Raw genomic sequence first — 16,915 nt, 5'->3', positions numbered from 1 at the left:
AGTCTATGATGCAATAAATAAGCTTTGTCCCGGTGTGACTGATTTCGAAATGGGTTGTTTCCAAACGCGAACATGGGTACGTGAGGAACTCTGCGCAAACCATGCCTCTTTGTCAGAGATGACGGTATCACGTTCCCTGGTAGCAAACGAGTATGTCACGCTTGTTACCTGTGAGTGAAACGGTGAAAAAGCTCTCACCGATAGAGTCTACGCATCGTTTGTACGTGTATTATATGAAACTGAACCAGAAAGCAATTTCCTCGTAGCTCGGGTAAGTCATTTATAAAAGTATCATATTTTACCAGATGATGCGGTAAAAACAGCTTAATCTTCGCTGATGTTATTTTCTTTATTATCTTATAAGTGAATAGAAATGAGACATGGCTAAGTGTCTTGTAATGTTGCTTTATATATGATGACTTTCTAAACTATAACTTGTTACACTTTGCTGATTATATCACCACACACTCTGTCTGCAGATTGTTAATGTTTCCCAGTCAAACATCTAGAATGATTTCAAAATCAAAGGTGCTGGTTTTCCTGCTGTTTTTCACTGGTATTGGTGTGTATGTCAAAACGGGCTACCAATTGACTCATTATGCTGTGGACCAAAAGCTGTGTGCTTGCATAAAATGTTTATCAGAGGATAAGCAGTTGCTTCTGGATCGATCGAATAGAAGTGTTCAACCATTTTTGACTGCAAACATAAACCTCTCACAGAATGAATTCAACTGGTGGAAGGTAAGTAGTCACCAGGAAAGGATGACATTTTTACACATCCCCCTCCAGCTCATTTGGTCTAACAACAAAGTTTATTTGAAATGTCTGACAGGATTTGCAGGCTGAAAGCCGTAGCTTCAGAGTTTATGAAACAACAGTGGCCAACTTGTTTCAGATCTTCCCACAGAATCCAGATGTTATACAACCCAAATATGACCACTGCAGGACTTGTGCTGTGGTGGGTAATTCTGGTAATTTAAGGAGATCGCATTATGGACCGCTGATAGATTTACATGAAGTTGTCATAAGGTACTTTCTAAGCTAAAGCAATTTTTCTTTACCATTAAATTCAAATTCAAATTTTATTTGTCACGTACACAGTACGATATGCAGTGAAATGCTTAGATATGCAGTGAAATGCAGTGAAATATCCCCTCCTACACAAAAGATCCAAACTGATGTGAAATATATCCCTTTGTGCTGTTTAGAATGAACACTGGTATTACCAGAGGCTTTGAAAAAGACGTTGGAAACAAGACAACTCATCGTGTCATGTATCCAGAGAGTGCTGTGGATTTGGATGACAACACCCATTTTGTACTGTTTCCCTTTAAGATACAGGACTTTGAGTGGCTCATTAATGCCTCTACAACAGGGTTTACTGGAAGGTGAGTTCTCTTTTTCAGGGCTACATGCACATGTATTTGACATTTATTTAACGAGACTCAGTGTCTCATTTACAAGAGACCTGTTTTAGACAACATAATTAAATGAAAATAATAAAATAGAAAAAATAAAATAGCAAAATCTGCCTCATTAAGATCAAGTTCCCAGTGATGAAAATCAGCACTGGGACGTCTTTTAAATCTACAAGCAAAATCAGTTAAGCGAGAGAGCTCAAAGTCTTTCTGTAATGTATTCCACTAAGACAGACCTCAAATGATGGCACCTTCTTAATAAGCTCACTACAAACTGATTATCCTGAAATCATACTATGACTACATTTTTATGCAACATGCAGACAGATGAAGTGTCCTCATAACAACTCATCTTACTGTAGTTCATTTAAGTATGCTTTTGTACTGTTCTTAGGATTGTGACTTAATATAAAGTAAAAATAAAAAAATTAAATAAAGACTCTTAATGCTTGTTGAAAAGTTATTTTATGTAAACCATTTTTAGGCAGTTGTGCAGCCACTAATTTGGGCACATGAAAATCATACAATCATTTTGTACTTTATTTTGTTTCAGATAAAATATTCTGATTTCATCTGAGCTTGCCCAGCTTTCTTCTTGGTCCCACCAATGCCACCCCATTAAAAGAAAAAATAACACTCTTAGGTTTAGATGTTACAGTCAGCATACACTACCTTCTTCTCTCCCAGCTGCTAAAATTACCGACACCTGCTACTAAGCAAAGTATCTCAAAAGATTTCCCCTAGATCGTCTTGCAGTACAGAATTTACATCAAATGCAAAAATAGAATGCCACTGCATGAATTCAACATGTATGCAGATTAAAAGGATTTGGCTGATGGATGTAGTGTGAGGTGATATAAGGTGAATTTCTGTATCAAACCATTACTCTGATCCTTCTCCATGTTCAAGACGGACCATGCCTTTTTTAGCTTTGTTTTTGTTAAACACCTACTTCATATTTTTCAACGTCATGCTGTTTCCAACAGGTCATATATGCCAGTGAAATCAAAGATCAAAACTAACAAGGATTTGGTGAGTAGCGTCAATGGCAAAGCTTCCTGGTGGCAATGGTAATATTTAAAAATAAAAGCTGTTTAAAGGCTCATTCTAATTTCTAACAGGTCATGGTGGTAAATCCAGCTTTTATGAAATATGTACATGAGGTTTGGCTTGGAAATAAGGGACGTTATCCATCCACTGGCTTTATGGCTTTGATTCTTGCACTTCACATTTGTGATGAGGTAAGTACAAAGTTTTGTGAATGGTTAAATTTCAGTTCACATGCCCTATGAAAGTGAAAGCTGTCGCAAGTATTTTTGATGTGTCCCCTTCTTAAATTGACTAGACTACAACCTAGAAGACATTCCTTCATGGAAAGCTTTTTAGCTAAACCTCTCAATAAGAGGTTTTGTCATTGTATACTCATGGTATAATCATGGTGTTTCCATTTAGTGCTCAGGTCGCTGTCCAACTGTTCATTTCATTTTTCAGCAGCCATTGTTTGGATTTTAGTTAAAAAAGGGACATTTTGTTCATGCATTTGTTTCCCATTCATTCATATGTTCATTTTTTGTCTTCCTAGGTTGATGTGTTTGGTTATGGCGCTGACAGTGATGGAAACTGGAGTCACTACTGGGAAATACTCACAAACAAAAGGTTAAGAACTGGAGTACATCCTGGAAATTATGAGTATAACATCATCCAGCAACTAGCTCAGCAACAAAAAATTAAGTTCTATGAAGGCCTAATGAAAAAAATGTGATTGAATGCCATACACTCAGTAAGAAAAGAACTGAAAGCCAAATGGATGTGTATCTTGTTTGCTTGAGAGTTATATGTGTTGTTGTAAAATGTAAGAGCTATATCTTAGAAGTGTGTTTTATTGCTGGTAAAGAGTAGCATCATAAGTAAATGATTATGATGGTAATGTTTAGTCTTCTCAATTGAATGGAATAGGCCATAGGAGAACATTGTATTTGGATAGCTTGAACCAGAACTAGTGATGGCCAAACGAAGCTTTCTGAAGCATTGAAGCTTGTGTTAAAAACGGTTCATTAATCGAAGCGTTTTAAGATAGTCCTCTCTGGTGACATCTGGTGGCCAAAAATATGAAGAACGTCTTGAATGTAGAAATTAAAGTGTACTGCTTCATTATTATGACTGCCCACTTTACAGAGTGGACTTCACAATTCTGTCTGATAATGGGCTACCCTTGTGTTGCTTTGAACATGTATTTTTTGGCTGTTTTTTTTCTATTTGTTTAATAAATATATTTGATCAATAAACTTCTTTTTAGTTAAACATGTACCATGGTGTGGTTGCTCTTTGCTCGATGTTGGTAAATACAATAGATTAAAAAATACATGTAATATATATATATATATTAGGGGTGCAACGATATTCGTATCGATATTGAACCGTTCGATACAGTGCTTTCGGTTCAGTACGCATATGTATCGAACAATACAAAATTTGTAATTTATTTTATCAACTTTCCTTCTGACGATGCTGTCTGTGTGGAGCGCTCAGTGAATCTGCGTTCGACTACTCCGCCTAGGGTCGACAGTGCAGCCTAGGCGGAGTAGTCGAACGCAGATTCACTGAGCGCTCAACACAGACAGCATCGTCAGAAGGAAGAGCGCAGGGCAAGCTAGCGAGACAGAAGTTAAGCTTTCCTTACAACATGGACCTCCCCCACTCTCATTCAGATCTGGCGTTTGCAATTATTTTGGTTTTCATGTGACGTATGACCCTGAAGGTAAGCGAGTCATGGACTAAAGTAAAACAGAATGTTGGATGTGCCATGCAATGCTCAATTACATGGGTGGGAACTAGTGTGTTAGCGCAGTTAGCTCGTTAACGTGTTGGCCGTCTAGCCCCATGCACGGGGCGATTGGCGGTAGCTCGTTAACGGAGATTTGCCATGTTGTGGCGTTAAGGTCATTTCAACGAGATTAACCTGAAAGCACTAGTGGGAACACAACGAATATGACTGCACATTTACGCCGACATCATCCTAGTGCAAAGACAAGTGGAAGCAGAAAAAAAACAAGCAAGCATGCTACTAACTTTAGCTGAGTCATTTAGACAGCTGTTTAATATGCTGCTGAGAATATAGCCCAGAAGAAGCGGATAGTATAGCTTTTATTTTGGAAAGAGACATTTCTCTGTAATAAACTCTCTTTTCCAAAGATGAGTGATTCCTCAATCAGATACAGGGCTCGCAATATCGCTAGCCCAACGTCCCGGGGCTAGCGATTTTTTCAGTCGGGGTACCAAAATCTATCTCTGCCCTGCCCGTTGGGCTATCGTAGGAAGGAAAAATATATGTCAATGCTTTTGCATTCTTTCGGAAATGTAGCTGGGTAATTATATAATTGGCATCGGTGAGCCACTGTCAATATGTGACATATTGAAATCGCGTTTGAATTTGCGCTTGTTTTTTTGCTTTCACTTTGCAATCGCGCGAACTGTGTATAGAGAGCGACAGCACTGATCTGTGAGTGATGATAATTTGCGCACCAATTCCTCTGACATCGTCTTATTAATCGTTAGCTTACTATGCAAACATGACAAGTGAAATCTCCCGCAGCTTAAACATGTGAGAGGTTGATCGCGCAGAGAATCGCTGAGCTTATGTGAGTGCGTGTGTAAAAGCAGCAGGATTTATATTTGACTACGATGACCTGGATGACTGAGAACCTTCACAGACAGATATATATTTTAGTTCTGCTGAGCCAAATAAGACAGGTCAGGGTGAAGAAGTGACAGCCAAAGAAAAGCTTACCACAAAACGGAAAAGTTATGACAAATCAGACTATAAGGCAAAAAGAAAGTGCAGCTTTATGGTTTCATGGACAAAATAATTTCTGTGGCTGCAATATGACGAGCTAAATAACCAGGGCTGCACATAAGTGGTCCGCAGGTGCGCATTCGCTGTCAAAATAAAAAACACGCACAAGGTTAGGGTTAAATTTAAAAACTGTACTTTTGAGTTAAAATATATATTTATAATTTTAATAAATGACAAATTAAAAAGGCATGAACATTTTTTTGTATCGAAAAAATATCGAACTGTGACACCAAAGTATCGAACCGAACCGAACCGAACCGTGAATTTTGTGTATCGTTGCACCCCTAATATATATATATATATATATATATATATATATATATATATATACACATGTAATATATATATATATATATATATATGTATATATATATATATATATATATATATATATATGATATATATATATATATATGATATATATATATATATATATATATGATATATATATATATATATACATGAGCGAGACAGGTAAATATGAAGGCATGCCGGCTCGGACGTCGCCCGGATCAACAAGGTCCGCGTCAGGTGTTGAGGAACCAGGGCACCCTGACGAAAAGTGGGCTACTGGAACAAGAAGGCATCGGTGGGCAAGAGACGAAAACAGGGCGTTGTTGGAATGCTACTACGCAAGTAACCCCGGCGGAAGCGGCTACATGAATAGGATGATGGACCTATGGATTCTTCGATACCCAACATCCACAATGACGGTGAAACAAGTAGTAGCTCAGTGTTCCAACATTCGAAAGAAGGGACTGCTCTCACAGCTAGAGATTGATGAGGTACAACACAAATGCTACGGCAAGGAGGAGTCAGGACGCCAGGTCAGGGGGGAGATATCATCACCCCCACCCGAGATTGGGTACATAGCCCCAAGTGCAATAGGAGAAGGATCGTTGAGTGCGAGAGGAACTGACCTGAAAAAGAGGATCATGGCCAAGCTTGAAACCTGGATCCCCCCTAGTCGGTTACCAAGATTAAGTGAAGTACCCTCAGAAGGTCTGCTAGATGATGTTAATGCAGCACTACGGACAATACCTACAACCACGATTACCGATACTAACAAGCTGATCTACAATACGGCAGCAGTGATCAGTGAGATGCTTGGCTACAAGTTGAACAGCCACAAGGGGCAGTACCCTCCATGGAGAAGGAGGCTAGAGGGCAAGATCAAAGTAGCATGGAGGGAGGTTAGCCAACTAACGGAGTTGCAGAAAGGTGCGACAAAGAAGGTGCAAAGAAGGAGGTACACCAGAGAGATAGAAGGCAGGAGAATAAACCAGCTGTTCTCCACAGAACCAGCAAAGGTGTACTCTCAGTGGCAAGGGAACAATAATAATAAGAGAACAGCACCACCCAGGCTGGAGACCGAGCAATACTGGAAGAGCATATGGGAGAAGGACGCAACCCATAACGGCAATGCTCAGTGGCTAGTGGATCTGAGGGCAGACCACAGTGACCTCCCCGAACAGGGTCCAGTAACCATCACAGTGGCAGATATCCAAGAAAGGGTCTCCAGTATGAAGAGTTGGACAGCACCATGGTTCACGCCTACTGGCTAAAGAAGCTGACTGCACTCCACGAGCGTCTGGCAGCACAAATGAACCAGCTGCTAGTTAACGAGAGACACCCGGAATGGCTAACCGAAGGTCGGACGGTCCTGATCCCCAAGGACCCCAAGAAGGGACCGGTCCCCTCCAACTACCGACCAATAACCTGCCTCAGTACTACATGGAAGCTCCTGTCAGGCATCATATCGGCTAAGATGAACAGGCACATGGGTCAATACATGAGTGGGACACAGAAAGGAATTGGCAAGAATACCAGAGGCGCAAAACACCAGCTACTGGTAGACAGAACAGTCAGCCGAGACTGCAAGACCAGACTGACCAACCTGTGCACTGCCTGGATTGATTACAAGAAGGCCTATGACTCAATGCCCCACAGCTGGATACTGGAATGCCTAGAATTGTACAAGATCAATGGGACCCTAAGAGCCTTCATCAGGAACTCAATGGGGATGTGGTGCACAACACTAGAGGCCAACTCCAAGCCCATAGCACAAGTCACCATCAAGTGCGGGATCTACCAAGGAGATGCCCTGTCCCCACTGCTGTTCTGCATAGGCCTGAACCCCCTCAGTGAGATCATTAACAAGACTGGCTATGGATACCGACGACAGAACGGAGTAGTTGTCAGCCACCTCCTGTACATGGATGACATCAAGCTGTATGCCAAGAGTGAACGAGACATCGATTCACTGATCCACACTACCAGGCTATACAGCAATGACATTGGAATGTCGTTCGGACTGGAGAAGTGTAGTCGGATGGTAACAAAGAGAGGGAAGGTAGTCAGAACTGAGGGGATTGAACTACCAGAAGGCAACATTGCAGACATAGAGGACAGTTACAAGTACCTGGGGATCCCGCAGGCGAATGGGAACCATGAAGAGGCCGCTAGAAAAGCTGCAACCACCAAGTACCTGCAGAGGGTCAGGCAAGTCCTGAGGAGTCAGCTGAATGGTAAGAACAAGATCCGGGCCATCAACACGTACGCCCTGCCCGTGATCAGGTACCCTGCTGGGGTAATAGGCTGGCCAAAGGAGGAGACAGAAGCCACTGACAAAAAGACAAGAAAGCTCCTTACCATGCATGGAGGGTTTCACCCCAAGTCCAGCACCCTGAGGCTGTACGCTAAGCGGAAGGAAGGGGGCCGGGGACTGGTGAGTGTCAGCACCACAGTCCAGGATGAGACAACGAACATCCAAGAATACATTGGGAAGATGGCCCCAACTGACCGAGTGCTCAGTGAATACCTCAGGCAGCAGAAACCCAAGAAAGAGGCTTTTCCCAGTAAGATCCTGTGACCTGTCCGCGCAATGCACGGAGAACCCCGGTAGTTGTATTGCGGAGTCCGGTACCTTGTCCGATAGCCAGGTTTCTGTGAGGCAGATCACGCAGCAGTCCCGCATCTCTCGCTGGAATGAGATCTGTGCCCGAAGCTCGCACAGCTTGTTCTCCAGAGACTGTACATTAGCCAGTAATAAACTGGGTAACGGTGGTCTGTTAGTGCGCCGTCTCAGTCGAACCAGAACGCCAGATCTTTTCCCTCTGCGTCGGCGTTTGCGGCCTCCAGGGCCAGAGAACAAAGGCGTCTCAGGTGAGATGAATGGGGGGTCTGCAAACGGAGCGTCCGTGTTGCAAAACTTGAACTCCGGAAAGTTATAAGAAAGACCGTCTTTTATGTCCAGTAAGGTTTGTCGGTCGTACACAAGGAGACATGTGCCACTCGTGAAAAAATGAAGGAAAAGTAAAATTAAACACAGAAAAAAGCTGTTGCTTGGGGGAGCTCGCGACGAGGCTGCCATACTCGGCGCCATCTTGTTCAGTAACCGTGCAGTGGATCCTGCTTGTGCCGTGATATTCAGGACTGCAAACCGAGCAGCATTCACTGACTTTCAGCTTGTTGTGTTTGTGGATATATGACTGACTTTAATTATCCATAAAACCATCACATTCTCTGTAAGTTTAGGGCCAACTATATATATATTTTGAAGTAGAGGCTTTAAAAACCAAGTTAACGCTGAAAGTACAAACATCACTAATGTCACATAACTTTGCCGACATGCGGCCAACAGTAATGTTTTAATGTTCTTCATTATTAAACATTCGCACATAAATAAGTGACATCATATTCAGTACTTACTTTTGACAGTTCACTCTTCGGCTGCTCCCTTCTGCCGTATTTTGCAGCAAAATTATCCACACCCACCGCCGCGCTATGGATTGTGGGATATATGAGACCACGAAGCGTGCACCGGACCACGCTTGATATTTGGGGAAATCGACGGTGTATTTGGAGTATGCATTTGAAGTACACTTCGAATTGGGACAGCCGTCGTCGCGTGGCTGTGACATAATCGCACTCAAAATGCGTACTTCAAGTGTGCAGTCTCTTAATTGGGACACAGCCTGTGACACCTGTGCTGTAATTGTGGTTAACTTCTGCCTTCTGTCTATCAGCATTGCACATGCACGAAGGACATCCTGTTTGTACAATAATCCAGTCTAGAAATAATAGATTCATTAACAGGTTTTTCTTTTTTTTTTTCTGTTTTTTTTTTTTGCCTGTCCCGTTTGGCTCTTTTGCCATCAGAATTGTTGTCTAAAGGCAAAGAAAGATGCCCAACGGATTTACTTTACCAAATTGACCATCCCAGCCTTGCCGTAATGGTCCATTTGATTCACCTTTTATTGTTTATTTTATTTTCACTTACTGAATACGGGACAGACTTGACTGGGGGAAAGAAGGGGAGAAAGAAAGAGGGAAAGAGAAACAGCTGAGAAGAGGGACGGGGGAGAAGGGCAAAAGACAAAAACCAACAGAATGAGCAGAAAAAAAGAAAAAGGAAAAAAAAGCATATATCAATCACCTGGATCACCTGCTGAGAAAGAAAAAAGAAAACAAGCAGAAGAGAACAAGAGTAATAGAATAAACAACATCACAATGATATATGGGAATATGACAGTAAATACTAAATATTAAACATTATTGTGCAGCACATAAGATCAACAGAACACAGTGTGCTTTGAGGTAGGAGCCAAAAAGGGTGTAGTTTGTGGGTGTGATCACCCTTGTGTACACCTGTGAGCATGGACGCGCTTGTTTTTTTTTTTAAAAGGTTCCTTCATGTAATGATCTGCTAGAGGGTGTGGGGGGGCCACAGCCCCGTCCTCCAGGGCATGAAGCAGGTATGGAGGAGATCAAAACTCCAGACATCCAGAGGCCCCCAGAACACAAGAGACCAAGGAAGACCAACAGAGGGGCAGCCGCGCCACTGACCCAGAAAGAGCTGAGGAGAGTCCCAGATGAGGGCTCACTTAGCAGCCGCGGAGCAGAAGCCAGGGGGAGTTGCAGTGACGCGCCCGTGAGCTCCGCCGGCAGCCAGCCGTGCCTGAGTGACCGAGCCCCAGGCCGAGAGGCCGGGGGCACCCCACCTCCGAAGTGGGCCCGAGCGAGCCCCAGGCTCCAGGCCCCGATAAGCGGCCGCCAAGGAGTGAGCCGGTGTGTACCTGGACGCCCATCCCCGGACACAAAGAACCACCAACGCACCGATGTCTGAGGGAGTCCGCCACTGGCAGGGGAAGTGGTGGTAGGGGGAGATAGGCCTCCAAACCTTGGAGGGCCTAAGATGTCCCCAGAGAGGTGGCACCTGACACCCAACCTGACATATAGACACAGAAATACAGGCACACACATATACAAACATCCATTCCCACCCTCATGCTCTCATATGCACTTACTCCACACTCAACCAACGTGGAGACAGACATAAAGAGACGCTGTACACACGATCACACTCCCCAAGCATACTCTACAAACCGGGTCTAGGTACCCTTGCCCCTGGAGGGGGGAACTGCACCCAGACCCAGGTGGTGTTACCCTTTTCCCTGCGGTGGGGGGAGGCAGACCGCCCCGACTCCGCAGCAGCAGGGAGGCCCCACACTCCAGACCGCAGTCGGACGGCCAACTCCTCCTCCTAGCCCCCCCGCTCCAGCAGGTCGCAGAGAATGGGGGTGAGAGAAGACTCCAAACCTCCCTCCACCCGCTCATTGTAGTGTTGATGCATGTGTGTTCTAAGGTGCATTTAAAACCCAGGAGGGCATGGAGCTACCTGCCAGAGAGCAGCAGGTAAGCGCATGGTCCCTCCTGCTAGCCCTCAATGTCTACGTGTATTTAACATTGAGAGGTGGGCAACGACGCCAGGGGTGGGGTGTACACCCTGATGGTACTTTGGATTCCGTGTATCGTGCCCTCCCCCAAGATCCTATATGTATGTGTAATGAGAGTGTGAGTAATGTGAATGTCTAAGTTGTGGGATAAAATTGAGGCAGAGGCAGCCAGAAGGGGACGGGGGGGGGGGGGGGCGGTAGCCTCCTCTGCACCCTGGTGACATACCCCTACTCCAAGGTCTTGCATGTGTGGGTGGTTGTGGTGGAGCGGGAAGAGGGAGGCAGCTGGAGATGGGGAGGGAAGGAAGGGAGGGGCAAGTGACCCCTCCCTGGGGCCAGCTCCCCCACTGACCCCAGTAAATGTTACACCCCTGAAAACAGGGGGAAAAGAATCACGAGAGTGACTATGACTTGCGTCTCTCATGCAGTAGTTTATTGCAGTGAGGAGAACGCGCGAAAGCCCCCTAGTGGAGAATAGAGACACTACTAATCGAGCCCAGAAAAGGCTTACTAGCCGATCACTGATGTATAGATTGTAGTTCTCTTAAGTAACATGAAAGCCATTAATATAACATGAAAAATAATAAACTCTTAACCACTTTCTTACCATATTTACATTATTTTCATCCTTATTCATATCTGTTGATATGAATTAGTATTAACTGAACAGTTTTATATGCAGTAGTCCTTCAACCTGTCACACTCTCCCCCACTCAAAAAATGTCGTCCCGACATTATACCGACAAGATGCTTTTCAGTCTATATTCTCTTGTAGTCAGGACATCAACAGTAGAGTGAACCAATGTCCTCAATTCTGTAGGTTTAACACCTGTTTCACCACAGTCCATCACTGGTGACTGAAGACAAAGTCTATAACCAGTCCATATGTGAGTCTTCACAAAGTCTATTGTCTATGGTTATAATCCACAGATGGGGAAAAGTTCATGTCTTTTTCTTGATGACAGTCTGTAAGTACAGTTCTCAAGTCATCAGTGAAAAAGTGTCAACTTACATTTGCTGGAGTCCATACAAACCAATGGGCTGGGTGCAGTATGACTGCACAGCTGGAAACCATGGAACCAGGCCCGGGTACACAGGAAGCAGTTGCGGTGCTGGCTGAACACTGTAGCAAGATGGGGTGCCCAGTTGGTCATACGTCATCCATCTTGGCGGGTGTCTCTCTCGCTGTGGCCGCTGAGGTGTCTCCTCCTCAAGTACAACAGGTGGAGGAGGGGCAGGTATGTCACCTGCAGTGGGCTCTGCCTCCTCACAAGTTGTCTCCACGGCAGCTGGGTCAGGCGCCTCCAGATGGTCTCCAGCAAGAGGCTCTGGTGTTGGTGCAAGAGCAGGGACTGAAGCTGCGGGCTGAGAAGTTGCTGTGAGAAGTTCTTGTTCTGATGGCTGGGACACAGGTTGAGGTGGTGCGTAATGACAGCGGTATTCATCAACACTGCCCTCATCATCAGAGTCTGGCACAACAGCGACGGGTTTATCAGTCTTTTTCTGTTCATGTCTTGTACGATTATCCTTTTCAGGCACTTTTTCAAAAGGTAAGTGGTCACATAACATAAGCAAGTTTCTGTGAAGCACTCTAGAGCGCCCTCTGCCTCTCTCCGGTCTTACCTCATAGATAGGGAGGTCAGGCCCCATTTGTCTGACTACTGTGTGAACAGTGTCCTCCCAATAGTCTCTCAGTTTCCCTGGGCCTCCTCTAGGTGTCAGGTTTTTGACCAGAACTCTCTCGCCAGGTTGTAACACAGAACTCCTTACTTTTGTGTCGTAGTGTCTTTTGCCCTTTTCAGCAGCTTTCTTTGCATTCTCATTTGCTATAGAGTAGGCTTGTTCCATGCTCTTTCTCCATTTTTCAACATAGTCTCTGTGGTCACTAAAATCTGTTTCTGAGTACAGTCCAAAGAGCATATCTACTGGTAGCCTGGGTGACCGTCCAAACAGTAGGTAAAATGGGGAGTAGCCAGTGACTTCACAACGTGTGCAATTATATGCATACATTAGCTTATTGATAGATTCCTTCCAGTTTGACTTTTGTGTTTCAGTTAGCATTCTAAGCATTTGCAACAATGTCCTGTTCATACGTTCAACTTGACCGTTCCCCATTGGGTGATAGGGTGTTGTCCTAGAACCGGCCATGGCACACAGTTTCTTGAGCTGACTGAATAGCTGATTTTCAAATTCACCTCCTTGGTCATGGTGAATGCGACAGGGGAAGCCAAACTTTAGGGCATAGTCATTGAATATCAGGTTTGCAGCAGTTTTGCCTGACTTGGAGGTGGTGGCATAGGCTTGGGCAAAACGTGTGAAGTGGTCAGTTATCACTAGAATATATTCATAACCGCCTTTGCATTTTTCAAGATGGAGAAAGTCTATACACACCAGCTCAAAGGGCTGCGTAGTTACAATGTTTGTTAAAGGAGCTCTTGTTTCATGGCTGGGCTTTTTCTGCTTTACACAGGAACAAACGTTGGTCACATAATGCTCGATGTCTGCCTGCATGTGTGGCCAAAAGAAGCGTTCACGTATCAAAGACACTGTGCGATCAACACCTTGATGGCCCATATTATTGTGCAGCTCTTCAAGTACAGTCTTTTTGAACTGATCTGGCAGGACTAGCTGTTTCCGGGCAGAAGTGAGCCTGTACAAGATGCCATTGTTATCTAGTCTTAACTTGCCCCACTCTCTGAACAAGCATTTTGTCTTAGGGTCAAATGTTCTTAGCTCTTTGGGCAGTGGTTTTGAATCTGTCTGTTTACACTGTAATACAGGGCTTATAACAGGATCAGACTTTTGCGCTTCATTAAGCTGTTCTTTTGGTATTGGTGTGAATGTTGCTTCTGCTGGCTCACCGTCTGCTGTGACTGACATTGCTGCAGCTGAGAGTGTCCATGCGGCAGGTGTGTCTTTCTGTACCTCAATGGCCTGGATAGCAGCTGCAATAGTGTCCGGTGGCACTTCCTCAGAGCAGTCTCTCATCAAGGTTTCGACATCAAGTGGCATTCTTGATAAAGCATCTGCATCACTGTTTTCCTTCCCTGGTTTGTACTTAATGGTGAAGTGAAAATCAGCGAGCTCAGCGACCCATCTTGATGTGGTGGCATTCAGTTTGGCTGTTGACAGAATGTACGTTAGCGGGTTGTTATCGCTATAGACAGTAAATGTTGGGGCATAGTACAAATAGTCTCTGAATTTGTCAGTGATAGCCCACTTCAATGCTAAAAATTCTAGTTTTCCTGCATGGAAGTGGTAGTTTTTTTCAGCCGCTGTTAGAGTACGGGAGCCATAAGCAATAACTCGCAGCTTACCATCTTGTCTCTGGTACAACACTGCGCCTAGCCCTTTGTGTGAGGCGTCTGTGTGTACGATGAACGGCTGTGTGAAATCTGGGAACCCCAGCACTGGTGGGTGGAGCAAACAGTCTATTAGTTCCTCAAGCGCACGTTGATGCTGGTCAGTCCACACGATTTGTTTTGAGGAGGGCACAACTTGACTGGCTCTCTTTGGTCTTGCCCTTGTCCCTTTTGTGGTGTCTGAGTTCTCTGTGGTTTTGTCAGCTTTTAACAGTTCATACAAACAACCTGCTTTTCTGGAGAAGTCTTTTATGTATTGTCTGTAGTAGGAGAGAAGGCCTAACATTTTTCTGAGCTGACCAACATTTTGTGGTTTTATACCTTTGAGTGCTTTGACTGCTTCAAAATCTGCAGGATCCACTTTACTGCCCTCTGCAGACACTATTCTGCCCAAATAGCGCACCTCAGACTTAAACATGTCACACTTACTTGGCTTAAGCTTTATACCAAAGCCTCTCAATCTCTGGAGCACTTTTCTCACGTCCTCCAAGTGATCTTTGAACGTTTTGCTGTAAACTAATGTGTCATCCAGATAGGGGATGCAGATGTTGTCGCGCAGCCCATCCAGGCACTCTTCCATACAGCGCTGAAATGCTGCAGGGGCATTCATAAGTCCAAAGGGGATGCGAATCCACTCATATAATCCCCAGGGGGTCACAAAAGCAGTGAGTGGACGACTTTCTTCTGACATGAACCCCTGGTGGTACGCTTTCCCCTGATCTAAAAGCGAAAACCAGGAGTTTCCACCCAAACTGTCCATAATGTCCTGGACGCGTGGGATGGGCTGGCGATCAGGATGGGTTTTCCGATTCAGGTCTCTTTAGTCTATGCACAGTCTTAAAGTACCATCTTTTTTTCTGACACAAACAACTGGTGAGGAGTATGACGAGTCTGACTTCCTGACCCAGCCTTGTGCTATTAAATCATGCAGGTAACTTTTCATCTCTTGGTAGAGCGGCCGTGGCACAGACAGGTATGTTCGTTTGACTGGTTCGTTGTCTTTGAGTGATATGGTCATTTTCAGTTTTTCAATACAGCCTATATCATTGTCTGTTTTAGAGAAAGACTGGCATTCCTCTCTGAGCATCTGTTTTGCTAATACTCTCTGCTCTTCACCCAGGTGGCTAAGATCTACAGGTGGGTCCCACTCTTCGCTAGCGCTACACTGGGCTTGTGTATTTGTCTGGTTAACAGTAGCTACAGATGTGGCTTTTTCAAACACCTGGGCAGGTAAAACAGCTGTAATAGTCTGAACCGAGCCAACTAATGTACGGCCTGGAATGACAATTTCATGGTCAGTTGGGTTAGAGACACCTAGTGTTATGACAGGTAAAGTACCCTTCTTAACTTTAACCAAAGTGTCAAAAAACTCAAGATTGTCTGGCCACTGGGGGTTTAAGTCTGGCTCAAATATCATGACCATATCTTGTTTAAATGGCCCTGCTGCTATACGACCCTCAACATGCATGTGGCTTTTTTTTGGTACAGTAATACAGTCTTTCTTTGTCATCACTTTGTACTCGTCAACTGCATCTGCACTAACAGCCTGTATAAAAGCTTTCACCTTGTGTCTTTTGAGGCTGGGAAATGCTTTTCTCACTGTGCTGTACAGTTTAGCTTGGTCAGTCTTATTCACAATGTATTCAATTACATTGTAGCCTATAATAGGGCATGTGAGCTGAAAGCCTTTCATTACCAACATGGGGATGGTCAATTTCTCAGTTTGTTCAGTTCCGGAAACAAGTTGGAAGGTTGTCTCAACCCACCCAAGATATGGCATGTTGGTCCCATTTGCTGCGGTCAGGGTGAGTTCAGATGTGTCCATGATATCTGCTACATCTCTCAGCTCTGTGTGTGGCAGATAGTCCTTTTTCCACTTCTCATCGATGATTGATAACTGTGAGCCTGAGTCCCATAGAGCTTGAAGCCTGTGGCCGTCCAGGAAACACTCAACCAGACATTGCCTGCCCACCAGAGATGTGACTTTGTGAGGGGAATTTACATGAGCTGGCGACAGTGGTACCTGGACAGTCTCATTTTCTTTCTTAGTCTTTAAGCCAGTGCATTGTCTCTTATGTTGTCTCCAGTGTTGTTTCTGGCATGTTCTTGAACAATAAAGTGCGTTTTTACATGCTGAACACTGTCTCATGCCTGACTTTTCTTGTTTACAGTTGGAGCAATGTTGGGACTTGTGGATGATGGGCATGGTTAACACTCGTCCCTCGGTGGTAACCATTGCTGGTTTAAATGTTTCTCTTTATATGGTCTCATACCTCTGCTTCTACATCCAGCCTGAAAGTGTTCTCTACTCCCACAGAGGTAGCAGTGGGTGCAGCGCTCGTTGACTCCATTCTGCTGGCAGATGTGGCACCTCCTCTCACGGCGGGCTGGACTACCTGTGTAGTGCTGTACAGGATACTGAGGGGGTGGTGGTCTTTGACGGGGGCCCTGGAAGCTATAATACTGCTGGTCCCTATCATACTGCATAACTGGTGGTGGGGCATATGACTGAGGACCAGGCACCGGCTGCTGTAGAGTTTCTTT

The 16,915-nt window shown here is 44.6% G+C and overlaps 1 protein-coding gene across 1 annotated transcript; it reads left to right on the top strand.

Annotated features, from left to right (window-relative positions):
• The first annotated feature begins 457 nt into the window (after positions 1–457).
• LOC113014305 (CMP-N-acetylneuraminate-beta-galactosamide-alpha-2,3-sialyltransferase 1-like) lies at positions 458–3,723 on the top strand. Its single transcript, XM_026155738.2, has 6 exons — positions 458–741; positions 833–1,029; positions 1,209–1,388; positions 2,405–2,450; positions 2,540–2,659; positions 3,001–3,723. Exons 1-6 carry the CDS (start codon positions 487–489, stop codon positions 3,178–3,180), a joined length of 978 nt encoding a protein of 325 aa, XP_026011523.2. The 5' UTR covers positions 458–486; the 3' UTR covers positions 3,181–3,723.
• The last annotated feature ends 13,192 nt before the right edge of the window (positions 3,724–16,915 follow it).

Source organism: Astatotilapia calliptera, chromosome 22, assembly GCF_964374335.1.
Source record: "Astatotilapia calliptera chromosome 22, fAstCal68.1, whole genome shotgun sequence".
NCBI classification, from domain to species: domain Eukaryota; kingdom Metazoa; phylum Chordata; class Actinopteri; order Cichliformes; family Cichlidae; genus Astatotilapia; species Astatotilapia calliptera.
Note: the sequence above shows the minus strand (reverse complement) of the source record. Positions and strands in the feature narration are given on the sequence as shown.

Bases quoted from the DNA above. Each gene is read 5' to 3' on its own strand.
- LOC113014305 (XM_026155738.2), top strand. From the start codon at position 487: ATGTTTCCCAGTCAAACATCTAGAATGATTTCAAAATCAAAGGTGCTG. The intron at 1,030-1,208 runs GTACTTTCTAAG...TGTGCTGTTTAG, and splicing joins TTACATGAAGTTGTCATAAG to AATGAACACTGGTATTACCA. The intron at 1,389-2,404 runs GTGAGTTCTCTT...TGTTTCCAACAG, and splicing joins ACAACAGGGTTTACTGGAAG to GTCATATATGCCAGTGAAAT.